Source organism: Rhagoletis pomonella, unplaced genomic scaffold, assembly GCF_013731165.1.
Source record: "Rhagoletis pomonella isolate Grant_MI unplaced genomic scaffold, Rhpom_1.0 Rhpom_scaffold_00002, whole genome shotgun sequence".
Classification (NCBI taxonomy): Eukaryota; Metazoa; Arthropoda; class Insecta; order Diptera; family Tephritidae; genus Rhagoletis; species Rhagoletis pomonella.
Window position 1 is genome coordinate 68,063,158 of NW_023458556.1, and position 17,784 is coordinate 68,080,941.

The 17,784-nt window shown below is 37.3% G+C and overlaps 1 protein-coding gene across 1 annotated transcript; it reads left to right on the plus strand.

The window, feature by feature from the left end:
• The first annotated feature begins 612 nt into the window (after positions 1–612).
• On the plus strand, positions 613–12,517 carry LOC118754487 (small G protein signaling modulator 1). Its single transcript, XM_036489363.1, has 13 exons — positions 613–676; positions 2,043–2,442; positions 4,487–4,706; positions 4,762–4,989; positions 5,063–5,567; positions 5,624–5,760; positions 9,789–9,948; positions 10,012–10,171; positions 10,230–11,286; positions 11,351–11,475; positions 11,543–11,722; positions 11,858–12,135; positions 12,204–12,517. Exons 1-13 carry the CDS (start codon positions 613–615, stop codon positions 12,290–12,292), a joined length of 3,603 nt encoding a protein of 1,200 aa, XP_036345256.1. The 3' UTR covers positions 12,293–12,517.
• The last annotated feature ends 5,267 nt before the right edge of the window (positions 12,518–17,784 follow it).

The following is a 17,784-nucleotide window of genomic DNA, read 5'->3' on the forward strand; positions in this document are numbered from 1 at the left end:
TTAATTTTCGCGTCATGTGTATTTCTTATTGAAAATAATTTGAAAGACCCGAAGTTTGCTCTGGTATAGTAAACCTACAAGCCGACTTATTTTTAATGGACGGCAAAGAAATTTCAGCGAGCGGCGCTAAAGTTTATATTTAAAACAAATCACAACGTTCAGCAGAACTAAACGATTTATGTTTTTCGCTTACAAAACAGTTGAGTCTGCTGAACGTAGCCATTGCCTGCCAAGGAGCGACCGCCATTAGAAACAAAATTTTTGTTTTTATATATTGATGTTGGGTTAAATCGGGCTTGAACCCAGATCCTGCAGAATGGTTGGTATATGTAGGTAAATATTTTCCTAGAAGTTTCGAAGCCTCCCTTGCCGGAATGAAGCCTACCGACTCCATTATATGGGATTCGCCCTAAAGTCATCACAGAAGCTGAGCCATGACTGTGCCAATTCTTCAAAAGCAGAGACCGAAAATAACCGGCCCACTTATTGCTGTGTCACAAATTGTCATTTATTTCTTGTTATAAAAAATAAATCTCTCATAATAACTTTCATAACAAGTTTTTGGCTTATCTGCATTGGTTAGACTTTTATTTGATTTGATGAAGGAAGAAGATGGGCCGAAAATCAAGCGTTGAATTCCGCAGCTTTTTTGACTTGGATACGAGTACGAAAAAAAGTAAGTGCGCCTGGGCCACACTGGAGAAGTGAAACTTACGTTACATACCTATTTTGTCTCATAACCAATATACGTACATATGTATATTAGACTGCATCACCAAAGAAAGTTGCGGTTTTCCGGCAGGATTAAAAAAGTCCAGTATATTTTAAGACTTCTACCAAAATATTTCGGAAAAATATTAAGATTCACGTGAGCTGGACCGGGTTGAAAATACCTATAAAAATGTAGTTTTTTTTATGAATAAAAATAGTTTCTTAAAGGATTTTTTTGAAAAAATCCTCTCACATGACAAAACAGTTTAAGCTTCGAAAATCTGCATAAAAATATTAATAATTTTTATCAGTGGAATCATAATAATGAGATTTTTGATGCTGTTTTTTTAACTTTTTTCAAAAACTTGTGTAAGAAAAACTTGAATAACTGCTCCAAGACTTTACCGATATAGACTTATGAGGCATCAATGGATTGGTATTTTCTTACCCTTTTAATATCTTTGCAAAAAAACTCATTCACGTCCCAATTTTTTCTTTATCAAATTCCAGCACATCTTATTTAATTCAACATGGAATGATACTCGCTTATCTTACCTTCCTCTTTTCATACTTTGAACGAGTTTATTCGCAAAGAAATTAAAAAGGTAAGAATACCTTACCAATGATACCTCATAAGTCTAAATTTGTAAGGTTTTGGCTGAGTTAATCAAGTTTTTCTTACACCAGTCTTTGAAAAAAGTTAAAAAATAACATCAAAAATCTCATTATTATGATTCCGTAGAAAATTATGTTTAATACTTGTATGCAAATTTTTTAAGCTTAAACTGTTTAGTCATGTGAGTTAAATAAAAAAAAATATTAAAAAAAAACTGGTTTTATTAAAAGAAAATATTTTTGGCCTATTTTCAAATTGGTCCAGCTCACGTAAATCTTAATATTTTTCCGAGATATTTTGGTAGAAGTCTTAAAATATAATTGATTTTATAATTCCAGTGGAAACCGGTGCCGGGAGCAAAGAAAAAGAAACCTACCAAAATGTTAATCGTCCTACCATGCTACCAACGAGAAAAAACCTTACCGATTTTGGTAGGAAAACCCCAAACCCCGGTAGCGAGCGAAATAGCTTGTGGCTGTGGTACTTCATTCTGTTTAGGCAGTTAGTGCTACCCTTGGCAAAACTTATCGTCACTCTAACTCTCGAAACGACTCTAAGCGAAATAGCACGCTAACACGACTATGATACACTTAATCTATAATCTATAGATAGTCATGCGCTAACTCAGTTAGAGCCTACTTTTTCTTGACTATAATTATGCGCCAATAATTCTATCTAGTTTATCTATAAAATTGTTCCACGTTTTTATTTTCAGAAGTCGACCCGAAAGAACGTCTTATAGCAGCTGTTAAGAAGGAAGTTAAGCAGTTGATGGAAGAAGCTGTTACAAAAAAATATATACACGAAGATAGCAGTTCCGTTACACAATTATGTGCTGCCGTTGAAGCTTGCTTGAGTCAGGGTTTGCGGCGTCGAGCTTTGGGATTGTTCAAAACATCATCGACAACAGCATTGCTTCATAAAATTGCCAAATCTAGTGAAGATGCTGAGCATATAAGTAAGAAAGTTTTGGAAATTGAAGCAGCCGATCCGAGTAAACGTTCATCATCCAGCAGCGATAGTGTCAATCGGCCACCGATGTTAAAGAAGGGCAGCAGTACATCGGTGACAACGATGAGTTTGAGTGGTACAAATATTGCAATGGCTTCAATGAAGTGAGTGTGAAATATGTATAAGTTTTTTAGATCTACATACTTTATTTACTCTCCTAAAGTAATAAGTTGATGACACCCCTAATAATGTTCAAATTGCTTGATGTATGCGCACTAGGGTGGTCCAAAAACAGTACAGTCGAAATTGTAATGCTCTCACCCGCTAGGATTGTTCTATATCGAAAAAAGTGTACCCCTATTTTTTTATTTTAAAATCAAAAATATTTAGAGGTCGCTAAAAGCACTCAAAGTTTTCCATGTATTTTTATATGGGAAAAATAAACTTTTTCCTAGAAATGATATAGAATTCTTGAAAATCAATATTTTTCGATAGGATCGAGAACTCTGATTCTCTTCAGGAGACTTTCAATAATAATACCCAACTGTTTATTTAACCATTTTTAATGATTTTTTATTGGTCGCCCCATTGCATTTTTCGGGATTTTTGTGGGTTTTTGGTGGACCTATAAATTATAGTTCCGATGAAAAAATGGTTTAATAAAAAAATGGGTACTATTATTGGGGTTCTCCTGCAGATAAACAGGGTTTTATGGTAGAGAAAATATTGATTTTTAACTATTCTATACCATTTATACGAGAAGTTGTTTTTACCCCATATAAAATACATGGAAAACTTTGGGCGATTTGAGCGACCTCTAAATATTTTTTTATTTCAAAATAAAACAAGTAAGAGCTTCATACCTTTCATGAACATCTGCAAATTTTATTTTGACAGATTACTGCTTTTGAATACATCTGCATACATCTATAGAGGAGTTACATACTTATATAAAAAATCGCATCTAAACAATCAGAGGTATGGAAGATATACTTTATATGGCACCAATCTAAGTGATTTTCACTGCTATGTGATCGGTATGTAAACCGGTAACACAATTTATTGGGTTTAGTTTCCTACATAAAGGAGATATATGGCAAAAACTGGTATCTGAACAATCAGTGCTATAGGAGATAAAGCTTATACAGCATAAATTTTAACGATTTTCTCAGTAGACTTTGTATTATTATTTATAAAATATCTTACGAAATTTATCGGTGTTAGCTGTTCAAATAAAGGAGTTTTACAGTAAAATCCCATATCTGAACAATCAGATGTATGGAAGATATATGCTGTAGTCATTCGACCCTTGTTATTTTCACTGTAAGTATTCTGTTAATAATGGTGCGAATTTCATGTTCCCAGCTGCATAAATGGAGGAGTTATGATAAAAGACCTCATATCTGAACAATCAGTTATATGGGGGCTGCAGGTTATAGTTTCCCGATCTTTGTAATTTTCACTGTAAGTATTCTGTTGATAATGGGTGCAAGTATTGCTAAATTTCATGTTCGTAGCTGCATAAATGGAGAAGTTATAACGAAAAATCTCATATCTGAACAATAGTTGTATGGGAGCTATATGTTATAGTGGTCCGATTCTTCCGGTTCCGACAAATGATTAATACGTTATAAAAATACACCCACCTACCAAATTTGATCCGGATACCTCGAAAACTGAGAGACTAGATTGCATACAAACTGACGGACAGACAGACAGACGGACAGACGGACATGGCTAAATCAACTCAGCTCGTCGTTCTGATCATATAAGTATACATTTTAATGGGTCTATCTCTTTTTGTTCTGGTACTTACAAACATCGGACCAAAGTTATAATACCATTTCATGCTCATGATAGGTATAAAAAGAAGGGTCTACTTTTTTCGGGATAGATCAATCGTAGGGGGTGAGAGCAATTCCGACTTTACTTTTATCATGTGCATTTTTGAACCACCCTAATGCGCACCCTCCAAAACTTTTCCAGAGTTTTCTCATCTGGCGTTACCGTTGGTCACAGCACCAACCCAAATATTTTTGATTTAATAAATTTTGTGTAACTACATAAATTCCTGCTGCTTCTCCCCTGTCACTGTTAATCATGGACATATGTAACTAGATACTTTCTGACTTCTTCTTTGCTTTTATAAAAAAAGTGTATACTGTGACTACTATATATATTAAACTTTTTTCATAATTTCTTATTTAGATATTTATGGATCCGACTGGCATTGTACGAGAAGAAGTTGGCTAAAATTATTGAATATTTAGTTGCAAATGCTAATACATATTACGATCGTGACTCCCTTGTGGCAGATTCCGACTATGGTTCTATACTGAGCTCACTTTTAGTTGGACCTTGTGCATTGGAATTTACGCGAATTAAAACTGCCGATCACTACTGGACTGATCCGCATGCTGACGAATTGGTAGATAATCATAAAGTAATGAACTAAAAGGCATTAAACCATTTCGCTTTTTCAGGTTAAGCGCCATCGCATTAGTTCGGGTCGTCGTTCTTCCTCTACTTGCTCAAGGCCACCGATATTAAATTTCAAGCGCAGCTTAAACACCAGTACAGATGAAGGCACAACCGGTGCCAGCTTCAAGTCAATAGCTGCAGCAACGGTGGCAAAGGACTACGTAGAGTCGCTGCATCAAAATTCCAGAGCTACGCTGTTGTATGGAAAGAATAATGTATACGTAGTACCGGTAAAGACAAGCTATTTGTTCGCAATTTAAGCGCAATCGTTTGATTTGTTTCAATAATCTTTGACATCCACAGAAAGACGTGAATGAAAAAATGCCTGGCTATTTGAGCCTTCATCAGCATGTGCAGACGCTCATCATTAAATGGACGCCAAATCAACTGATGAACGGCTACAATGAGGAGGATGAGGAAGAGGACCAGGAGACGGACAAAGAATCATACTGGGCTTATGCACTCAATATCAATGTAGATGAGATCGTATACGTGCACTGTCACCAGAATCGTGGCGAGGATAGTGGCGGCATTATAGTACTTGTGGGACAGGATGGTGTGCAACGTCCGCCAATACATTTCCCCGAAGGTGGACACATGCAACAGTTCCTCAGTTGTTTGGAGACTGGCTTGCTGCCACACGGGCAATTAGATCCACCGCTTTGGTCGCAGCGCGGCATTGGCAAGATTTTCCCATGGCCGAAGAGTGTACGCAGGCGTATTTTACCTTCGGTAATGGAATCATTTGACGAAACGCCAATCGATTATGTCTTTCGTATTGTGAGCAAGAGTAAACATGAAGAATTCGGTAGGTAAAATGGGGAGTTTCCATGAAAACTAACTGAGTTTGTGTTTTCTTATCAGCTGCGGCGCATTCGATTTTGGACTTTGTGCGCAGCGCTCCGCGCCGTGCTCAGCTCAGCAGCTGTTCGACAACTGGGTCGAGTGATTGCTCTAGCAAAAGTCTCTCTATGGATCAGCATCCTTTAGAATCTCCATTGGTAAGTGTGGATTATTATTAATTTTTTTTAAATTAAAGAAACGGACCTATAAGCATTTCCAGGGAAGTATGATTAGTATTAAAAAAAAACAAGCTCCATTAGTCTTTTTTCGCTTACGTCACCTTTTAAGAAATACTGGTAGGGAATTTATAATCTATACATTTTTGTTCTTGACTAAAAGTTGTTGTTATTGCTTTTTTATCTTTACATTAATTTTTTTATTTGGATCTTTATCTTTTCCTTTACCTCTATCCTGATCTTTATAAAACACTTGAACTTATCGCAACAGAGAAGTATTATTTTATCAGTTTTAACCATAGTCGATCCAAGATTCAAGAAAAATGCTTTGTCGGATGAAGAAGCCTTTCAGGGGGGAGATTCTGTTACCAGTTAGCGACAAGTTTCGGATCGATATCGCACTTGTTGACGTAAAAATATTTCATATCATAAGTCAACAAAGCCGATACCGATTCGAAAATTGTCGCTAACTGGTTACAGAATCTGCCCAAAGGCCTAAAAAATGATATCGTCCGATTCAGCTGGAACAAAAATGCTTCCAACAAGTAAGAGTTTCTCTGCATTATGGCCTATATTATGGAGCTATATTGGCTCCTACATTCGGGTATTTGATAGGCGAGTCTTCCCTAAAGCGTTTTTTCTAAATTTTTGGCCTATGTGCGCTTTTATTCAAAACCGAAATGTTTCGGTACCGAGTATCAAGAGTATTGGATATTTTTTCAAATCGGCACCGAACATCGATCAATACCTAAAAGTTTTAACTCAGCACATCACTAAGTGTCAATACTAAAGCACACATTTAGGAGGCATTTGCCTTTCATGGACATGTTTGGCATTTGCATTAGTGTAAATTTTGAATTTATTTTTTCGCTTTTTTCAAACTAATTTGAAATTTCAGTAATTTTCTGCACTTCAGCTTTACAATACCTTCCTAATGAAATATAGTTTTTTATACTTGGGGTTATAGTTTAGCTGTAAAAGGGGTGTAAAGTAAACTTGTTTGGCTATTTGTATATGAGATTTCTATTCGAATTTTTGGACATATGGCCACTTCAGCACTTTATACCATTCGCATTTCATTCATATTGTAATATTTTACTTATACATACATTTACTAAAAAAATTTCTTCTAAAGTAAGTGGAAACCCTGATCAGAAATATTTTCATTCTAACTTTTACTCGTAGGTCACTCCAATTACTTATTGCTTTCCGTTGCCTACTTACAGCACAACACAAATATTTTGAACTTGATCGTATTATTGGAAAATATTCTGCCTATCCGCTTTTCTGAACACTTTAAAATATTGTTAGTCCAGCTTTAATTATTAAATTTAAATATTGTTAGTTTAAATGTGGGTGCAGTTCGAGATTTTGGTGCTGGAAAATCCATATGTCACCGCAAATGCCCAAGACCCAAGTTCAGGTTATTTAGCTTTGGATGCTTTTGCATAAAATTTAAAATGGGCGAGCGAAATTAAGCTTCGAAAGCTGCGAGCTATCATCCAACATATCCTACTTTTGATGACAGGTATACCACAGCCTCCATTAAGTTCTTCAATATATAAGCAGATTAGTTATGTATGCTAGGAAACAGGACCAAAACAAGTTGAAAAGTAAGGACTCCCAAAAAGTTTCAGAAGATTCCTCTCATAACTAAATGGTTCACCCTGGAACTGTTCTCTTCTTGCTGGGAATTGTAACTGTGTATGCAATTCTGCAACATGCAACGAGGTATAGTCGTTGCGGTGGGTATGCAGTTACAGTTGCATGGTTATACTCAATCCCGACTCTTGCGTCCTCGTTCGCGCACTCTGGTCAACGTAAGCAACCCATTTGCAAGATGCGGTAACCAATCTGACTGGAGCCTTGGATCACGGCAGAAAGAGAGGGAGCTTCGGTGGGGGCACTCCGACTTATTCGGTTTAAGGGCTCCCTGAAGTCGGCAGCGTCTGTTCACCAGTAGGTGCGGCTGCAAGCGGGTGTCTGCTTGGAGCAAGCGGCTCGCTATATAAACGTGTATTTGGTTGCGAAACCACCTCCCTCCCAGCAAGGGGTGTGCGCTGGGTTTGGGATGCGCCACGTAAAAGCCACTTCCTGTAAAAAAGCAAGGTAAAGCCTCGGATGAGACCCTACTTATGATGACGACCACGGCAAACGTTTAAAGGACTACGATTTGAGGGCATGCACCTGGAATGTCCGGACCCTTAATGGGGAAGGGGCCTCGACCCAGCTGGCTGATGTCGTCGTAAGGGCAAAAACTGACATCACCGCCATTCAAGAAATGCGTTGGACGGGGCAAGGCAAGTAATATCTGGGGCCTTGCGACGTCTACTACAGCTGCCATGTAAAGGAGCGCAAATTCGGAGTTGGATTTGTTGTGCAAGAGAGACTCTGTCGCCGAGTATTGTCGTTCACCCCGGTGGACGAGCGTCTAGCTACAATCGGCATCAAAGCGGGTTTCTTCAATATCTCGCTACTCTTCTGATGAGTAGGCAATTCAAGAGTAAAGTCCTCTCTCGACGTACGAAAACCACACTCAGTCACTCATCATGCCCGTGCTGGTATATGGCGCAGAAGCCTGGACAATAACAACATCCGATTAGGCGACTCTTGGAGAGAGAAAGATTTTGCGGAAGATTTACGGACCGTTACGCGTTGCCGACGGCGGGTACCGCAGACGATGGAACGATGAGCAGTATGAGCTTTACAACGACATGGTCATAATGCAGTGAATTAAAATACAGCGGCTCCGCTGGATTGACCATGTCGTTCGAATGTACACCGACGCACCAGCTCTGAAAGTATTCAACTGGGAATCCGGTGGTGGTAGCAGAGGAAGAGGGAGGCCCCCACTGCGATGGAGAGATCAGGTGGAGAAAGACTTGGCTTCACTTGGCGTCAGTTGGCACACAAAAGAAACGACTGGCGTGCTTTTCTGAACTCGGCAAAAATCGCTTAGGCGGTGACAGCGCCAAATAAGAAAAAAAGAAGAACAAGCCATTCTGACCGCTTCCAACAAAGCAAACAAACAAAAGAAACAAATGTGGTTTCATATGTTGGGTTTGAATCAACACCCCATTTCGCTGTGTTGATGCCGTCAGTTCATAAGATTTGCGCGCTCTCTCCCTCTGAGAAACAGTTAAAATAAGGCATATTGAGGTAAACATTTTCTATTTCGGTTTAGATTTTAATGCAAATTTTCTATATATGAAACCTAGAAACTAGAATTAAAACATTTTGGTTTGATTTTTAAACCCCGAACTTTTTGGTTTTAATTTTAAACCACTCATAGCAAAACAATATTTTTTCGGCTGCGCGGACTAAAATTTAAACCAGAATATTTAAAAAATTGCTTAAAAAAACTATTGACTGGTTTAAAAAGTAGACTATAAAAGATTAAAAAAGGCAGTAGTCCCAGCGCGGTTTAAAAATTAAACCCAAATTTTTGACCGTGCCTACAAAAGCGACTGGTTAAATCGCTCGGACTTCGATGCCAGGTCTATCGATATCCTTACGGACGGGTCGAGGTCCGACAATAAAGTTGGTAGCAGATTTACCCTAAAGACCTCTCGCTAAACCTTGAATTAGCAGCTATAAGACAGGTCGCCGTAATAGCGTCGACACTTCTCTATAATCCATCACTTTTTATTCTGACGCCAAGCAGCGAAAGTTACTATTAACGGGGAATGGGATAAGCTTGCGAGTGCAGGAATTGGGTTGGCCACTGTCGAAGTTTTTTATTCTCGGCACGGTTGTAGTGCCTCGTTGACGGTAGACTTTGGTCTTTCACAAAATACTTTATATGCAATCTTAAGGAGGCTGCTCCCACTTTTATTGGAATCGTTAATTTGTATCAACTCTGTTTTTTTACAAACGGTTAAACAATTGTTGAAAACTTTATAGTACACGAATATATTTATCTAAATAGCTGATTACATTATATATGTACATACTTAGCTTATAAAAAAACTTTAAAATTATATAACATCCCAAAAATCCTTTTTTGCAAGGTTCAGACAAAGCAGAGTACAAGTATTGAAATGGTTTGCTCAACTATGAGGAGGCAAATAATATCAAGAGCTTTTTACGGATGGTTAGCATACTGCAGACATTTGTCGACAGTACGTACACATCTTTCAGGACTTGTAAATGGGCGCATAACGCCGGAACGTAAGTAAAAAAACCCACATTGATCCATTTGCATGTTGTCAGCACTGTCATTCTCATCTGTAGTGAAAGCCGACGAGGAAGGACTGACAAAAGAGCGCTGGGAAGCATTGAACGCGAATGGAGTGGTTTCAGATGAGATGGATGTCTATCGATTGGTATATTTTGGTGGAGTTTGTCCAGAGTTACGGAAGGTGGTGTGGCCATACTTACTTGGACATTACAGGTAAATTTTTGCTTGTAATACATAACCAAAAAATGTTACGAAACCTATTCGCCATCAGTTTTGGTTCAACGCCTGAGGATCGAGAGAAGCAGGATGAGAGCTGCAAACATTATTATGAGACGACAATGAGCGAATGGCTAGCAGTAGATGCAATTGTACAGCAACGAGAAAAGGAAAAAACATCTCGCGCGATAGCTAAACTAAGTTCGGGCAGTAATAGTGGCAATGAAAAGACCGTGCGGGCTGCCGATGTCGAAACCGGTGAATTGGAAAACGAGGTGTTCGAAGACATATCCGATATTTCTGATCCTGGTGATTTAGAGTTCGAAGACGAGCAACAGCGCCAGGCGCAAGCCGCAAAAGCGGAAGGCAACACGCAAAATTTCTTATCAGTTAAGCCGTTACCACGTGCTATGAAGACTAGCACAGACTCGGGCAACGTAGACGAGGCAATGGAGGAGGAAGACGAGATTAATGGCCAAGAGGCGATATCGAAGGAGAAAGATGATACGCTATCAGCAGAACAGGCCATCATTGATGCGGGCGTCAATGAGCCAATATCAGAGGCAAGCACTAAAAGTGAGCAACTGCCAACGGAGGCAACCGAAGGGGGCGGACAACCCGAGCAAAGTGAAAAAACTTCAACGTCTTCGTCATCTTACGAAACTGTGGGTGCTGGTTTTGGATATACAGATTTGGACTTGCATACATCCATGTCAGCAAATTTGAATTCAACAGAGGAACCAGACAAGAGCGTATTGAGTCCAGAGTTTTTGAGTGCCGATGACTTGCCAACACAACTTGTTGGCGAAGAGGCACTGCTAGCTGCTGCTCGAACTGAGGACACAAGAGCTTCTGACAAGTCAGCGGTGGGAGTGAATGTTGCTGGTCGCCCTTCAGCTGTAATCGTAACCAATGCTTCAGTTGATGTGGCAAATTGGTTGCCTGGCGTGAAAATGGAAAGTGCGCAAATGCCGCAGTTGTTGGAACAGGGTTCGCTTGAAGCAAATGTCGAAGAGGCGGCTGTAGGTGGTGGCAGCTCGATTATGGATGCACTGCGGGAACCTAAATCCGCATGTGTTTCACCTGCCAGCTCGAATGGCGGCGTATATAGTGTAAGACCTTGTAGAAAGAGTTAGTTGTAGAGGGGATTTTCAATAAATAAACAAATATTTACAGAGCGAATTGCTGGAACAGTTCGGTTTGAATTTACATCGCATCGAGAAGGATGTGCAACGTTGTGATCGCAACTACTGGTATTTCGCAAATGAGAATTTGGATAAGCTCAGAAATGTCATATCCACGTAAGAATGGAAATTTCAGAGTATTAAGGCATTTTTTAAGAAAACAAAATTTTTCCTTACATCTCAGCTATGTATGGGAGCATTTGGACGTTGGTTATATGCAGGGCATGTGTGATTTGGTGGCGCCGTTGTTGGTAATATTCGACGATGAATCTCTGTGTTATAGTTGCTTCTGTAAGTTGATGGAACGCATGATCGAGAATTTTCCGAATGGCGGGGCCATGGATATGCATTTTGCGAATATGCGGTTAGTGCATACAATTAAAGTAATAAATATGTACATTTTAAACTGTTGCAACAAATTTACTTCACTTAGTTACTATGTAGTCGGGCGAAGTTTTTTGTAATTTTCAATATTTTTCACTTTTGCTGTTTTTTTTAGTTCCCTCATCCAAATACTGGACTCAGAGATGTATGATTTGATGGATTCGAATGGCGACTACACACACTTTTATTTCTGCTATCGCTGGTTTTTGCTTGATTTCAAGCGTGAATTGGTATACGATGATGTCTTTGCTACATGGGAAGTGATTTGGGCGGCGAAACATGTGGCTTCCAGTCATTTTGTACTCTTCCTCGCTTTGGCGCTGCTGGAAACATATCGCGACATAATACTTTCAAACAGCATGGATTTTACGGATGTCATAAAGTTTTTCAATGGTAAGCTGATTTGTTTTCATCATTTTTGCAACATACATACTTAAGACATCTTCTAATATAATTTACAGAAATGGCTGAGCGACATAATGCGCAAGCGGTGTTGCAACTGGCTCGCAGTTTCGTGCTGCAATTGCAAATGATAATCGAAAATAAATAAATATTTTTTTTTTTGTAGTTGCTTAGAGTTGAACATTTATGTATGTACATATGTAACTGGAATTGAAAGTAGCGGGTAAAAAGTTTTCAATACTTGTTTTCGAAATGCATACCTACATAGCAAACATAGCGCCAAAGACAGATGCTTCCAAAGAAACAGATAATAAAAAATGAATAAATCGAGAGAGTTTATTAAAAGTTACAAAGAATATGAAGAATAGAGGAAAACAGAATTACTAAAAAAAAAACATTAAAAAGAAAGAAAATCAGTTTTAACGCAAATATGCACATGTACTTATATGTTTGTATGCATAAAGTTTCCATAAAATAAAAAAAAAGATAAATAATAAAAATTTTAAAAGTAAAGAATTAAATAAGCACACCTAAAATATTAAAGACCGAAAATACATAACAGTCAATAAAAAAGAAAGTAAAGCAAAAATAAAATGAAAGGAAATGAAACAAAAGAAAAATTTATAATGAAATGAAACAATAAACAAAGTCAAAGTTCGGGTAACCCCGAGTTTTGTAAGCCCGGTGCATGCATTCTTAACCCTTGTATAGTTTTTATGAGGATTTGTATTGAGGGTTTAGTTTATTTTATTAAAAACTGATAATATTACATCTATAGACATTGTTTTGAACCCGACCGATTTGCTAAAATGACCATTGTTAAACAAAAACATAGTAACCTGCATAAAATGCACCCCAGAGAACTTCACGAGTTTATCAATCTGTACTAATTATATAAAGAGAAGTCCCTTTTTTTTGTAAGATGTAATCACGCGAACGGCTGGTCCAATTTTCATGACACTTTGTATAACAAATTTTTTTTTCCGGAAGGTGGACCAGGGACCGATCTATTCGAAAAAATCTTATTTATGGTCCCATTTGCTTGAAATTCGGTATACGTATTACAGATATAGATAAGTTTTATTTTTAACACATACCCCCTCAATTTATTGCTTTTGTCTTAAAACCTATCCGAATAAAATCTTATGCAATTCGAACCACGGCCACCCGTGCCGACTTGCAGTCGCAGTTATTAGAATAATCTTTGTGCACTTCGCGTGTTTTGTTAACTTACTCGTTTTACTTCTATATAAGGCGGGATTACTATACTCCATACATTATTAGGGCATATATTTAGTAAATCTGCGTTTTTAATTTCGTTACCAGGTAGTCAGGATTTTTTCAAAAGGAACATCAATTTTAATATATTTCCAAAAGTTTACAGAAAATATGGATATATGGGTATCAATAAAAAAAAAACTCAAAACAGGAATAATTATAACTTCTGTTTTCAATTATCCTGTTGGTACATGCCAAAAATGTCCTTTAAAATTGTATCCTTCAAGATTTTTAATTTTGAATGCACTTTCAACAATCTTTGTTTAATTTAAATTCTATAAATATATAAAAAGATATTGAAGAATAAAAGAATATCTGCCTTTAATTAATTTTTTCGATGCCCTTGGGACAGGGACCGAACATAACAGTTATTGATGAAAACTGTCGTGGAAAAATTCACTATAAAGGAAATGTTCTACAACTAAGTGATACATAACAATCGTTTTTTTTTTCTCCGAGACTCAAATAAATTTTAATTTGCAATTTTTATGCGAAATAAAAAAAAAATAATTATTTTTCGATTTTTATATTATAAATCCAAAATAACAATTATTTTTGATTTTTATATTAAATGTCTTAGATAACAGTTATTGAAGACTTTTATTTATAAATATAAATCAGTCACCGACTTTTATTTTTTTAATCATTCGTATAAAAGTCATTAACATTTCTTGCAGTTAAGACGATGTTGGGAAACAAAAGTTTACTACGGCTTATACAAATGACTTTTACAAATGTGATTTAAAGAATTGAGGTCGATAATTGTTGACTGAGGCATATAAATTAAACACAAAAAAAAATAACTGTTATTTGAAATTATTTAGATAAAAGTAAAAAATAATTGTTATTTTTGATTCATAAAAAAAGTCAGAAATAAATGGTCTTTAAGGAATAATTAAATAAAAGTCAAAAAATTAATGTCAAAGAGCGATTTCTTTAATAAAATTTATAACTGTTATGGTCCCTGCCTTGGGAGAAATCGTCCCATCCAATTAAACATTTAAAGATGAAGATTTACTAGAAATGCGTTAAAGTATGTGAAACTTATCGAATTTTTCGCATTTCCAAAGTTTTCATGGACGATTAATTCAAGTTATTAACTAAAGGCCTGTATGCAGTTCTCAAGAAAAGCAAAAATTCCATACAAAATGACGTACAAGAAATGCCTAGGAAATTTTCTTGTGTAAAATTTTCTTGAGGCAGTACGCAGTTCTTAAGAAATTTGCTACGCTTTCTACTACGGTTTTCTAAAGTTTTTTGTGAAAAAAGAGCACAAGGCAACCCATGCTTGCAACAGAAATATATGCCCGTTCCATTATTTCTTGAGGAAAGAGCGAGCCAACAGACTGCTTAAGTATCAGTTGTCAAAATTCCTTGGACACACATGGAATTAATGGCAATTTTTTTCTTGATGGTTTTCTTGAGAGCTGCATACCAGCCTTAAAACTTCAACTAAAAGTCGGCACGGGTTATCGTTATCCTACGGCCATAAAACTTCATATATATGCTATTTTGGCTAAAAAGCACAAACAAAGACGGTATGCATATCAAAATTTGCAAAAAAAATGTTTTCCATATATTCTTGGGACAGAATAGAATTGAATGATTACTTTACAGTTCGAAAGGTGTTTTAAGGCGCCGCAAAGCATGCGGGTATTGGCTATGTGTTATACTTATTATCTATACTAATTATGTAAAGAGATACCCCTTATTTTTATAAAAGGTGATCTCGCGAAAGGCTGTACCGATTTTTTTTGAAGTTCTGGTCACCTACTGCAGATTTACTAAGGATGGTTATAGCCTGGTAGTAATTTCGTTATATCAAGGGAGCGTTACCCATACAAAGTATTTGCGGTAAAGTCCTGGAACTTGATATGGAGATGTTTGAAATAAATGCAATACTCATGCGTGCTATTGGAAAAGGAGGTGTGGTGGCTTTCAAACATCTGAAACTTTTATCTAGCTGGAAATATGTACAAATATAAATCGCTGATACGTGTGTTTGTGAATTCCTCATAAACGACCGAAACGATATTAATGCAATTTTTTATGGACCCACTGTCCCTGTATTGTTTCGGTTAACAGCTTAAAATGCCAGCTGGCGCGTGAAAACGAGTTATTCCTAAAAATCGTATTTATGATCTGGCTTATATTCGAGAGATATATTGGTAAAGGTAGGGGCAATACTGTTGCAAAAAAGGATTGCAAGGTGGCACTGGAGTAAATCTTTTGCATAATCTTTTTTTCGAAAACTTCAAGTGCCGCTTCATTAGATGTTTTCAAGAGTTATTCTACGTTAGATTTCAAGGCTGTCATAATTATTGGTGGTTCCCCAATAAACAAAGTCATCTTCTTTTTCAAACTTGTAACTGTCAACAGTGACGTGGGTACCAAGACTCGTATGCGCTATCTCTGATGACAGTAGATACTTCGTTTTTTCCTCGTTGACCACCAGACCGATTCACTTTGCTTCTCTATCTAATCTCGAGAAGGCAGAACAAATGTAGCCCCTATTTTTTTTTGGCGATGTCCTTGGCATACGCAAGCAATTGTATGCAAAGTATTGTGCGTGAGCTGCTCAGTTCTACGACCTTTATTATCTTCTCCAACATCAGATTAAAGAAATGACACAAGTCATTTTGTTGGTTGTATTGCTCAACGTCATTTTACACAGCCGAATCGGTCTCGAGGGGACGCCAAATTCAGGCGTCGCGGCGCAACTTCTTTTCGTGCTGCCGAAAGCGCCTTTGAATTCGACAAATGGTGATTGCCGATCCTTTTATCGGGGAGTCTTTTCAAAGATTTGGTATATTATGAATACCTGGTGTACGGTGAATTTGTCAGGTCTAAATCCACACTGATCTGGCCCAATCAGCTCAGTGACGGCGGGCTTCAGTCTTTCACACAAACTATGCTTAGAAAGCTGATCCCGCGGTAGGGGTCGCCTTTCTTGTACATTGAGCAGAGCGTACTTAAGTTCCACTCGATCGGTATGTGTTCATCTGACCATATTCGCCATGCCGCCATGTTTGAATAGCTCGGCTGGCAAGCCGTCAGCTCCAGCAGCTTTAATGTTTTACCGTCGCGCAATCGCTATTCGTCATATTCAGGTTGTTGAACATCGACTCCGTCAGCATCAACTACGGACTCGGGGTCGTCAGTCGCTTTCAGTGCCGTTCCCATTTAGTAAGGTGGAATAGTGTTCCCTCCATAATTTAATAATAATATTTAGATTGACATTGTTGTTCTTTCAGGAGATGGCGCTGGTCTTAAAACTTTCCGTCAATAGTCGGGCCCCCAAATTTTTAAAACAACATTAAAATCTTGCAGTACAGCCAAAATAAAAACCATATACTATATTCTAAAGTTTGGAAGACTAGATTGCTAAATACAAGAAGGGTTCGTACAGTCTTACACCAAGATATGGCTAATAATTATATAATAATATATTCGGCTACGCAAAAGGCCTCATACCTTTCATGATCATCAAAAATCAGTCAACGTTCACCATTCACTGCATTTTTATTTATGATAAATCAATAGGGAAACCAATTTTTTAATAAGTTATTTTATCTGTCGGCCGCTGTGGTGTAGTGGTAAGCAGTGCGCGCTTCCACTCCGCAGCACCTGGGTTCAAACCCTGGTCAAAGCAACATCGCAAAAAAATTTAGAAAAAAGGTTTTTTCTTAACAGCGGTCGTCCCTCGGCAGGCAATGGCAAACCTCCGAGTGTATTTCTGCCATGAAAACAGCTTCTCATAAAAATACAATCGCTGTTCGGAGTCGGCGTAAAACTGTAGGTCCCTCCGCTTTGTGTGACAACATCAAGGCGCACGCCACAAATGGAGGAGAAGCTCGGCCAAACACTAACATATGTGTAAGCGCCAATCTATTATTATTATTATTATTATTATTATTATATCTGAATAATGAGCGCTATATACCATATAAACCATCGTTGTTTATGATTTTCACAGGAGGCCTTGCATGATCGATAAGTAAACACGTCCCGCAGTTCGCGATGAAGCTTCCTTCTTCTCGCAAAAAATTGCAGACCAAGAAATGTTAGAAAGTGATAAAAAGTGCTTTGACTAAAGTATATGCCTAGGGGTCTCCAATTTCTAGGTAATAATTAATCGTCGATATGATATCTTACGAATTAGCGACGATAACATAACTTATATCAATCTCGATACCTTATTGCACAACTGCGCTCGGGCACAATAAAACAATGTAGAGATAAAATAATATAAAATACATAAACTAAGAGAAGAAAAAAATAAACTAAAATAAAAATAAATAAAAATAAAATAAAGTAAAATAAAATAAAATAAAATAAAATAAAATAAAATAAAATAAAATA

Bases quoted from the DNA above. Each gene is read 5' to 3' on its own strand.
- LOC118754487 (XM_036489363.1), top strand. From the start codon at position 613: ATGGGCCGAAAATCAAGCGTTGAATTCCGCAGCTTTTTTGACTTGGAT. The intron at 11,287-11,350 runs GTAAGACCTTGT...AAATATTTACAG, and splicing joins CGAATGGCGGCGTATATAGT to AGCGAATTGCTGGAACAGTT. The intron at 11,723-11,857 runs GTTAGTGCATAC...TGTTTTTTTTAG, and splicing joins ATGCATTTTGCGAATATGCG to TTCCCTCATCCAAATACTGG.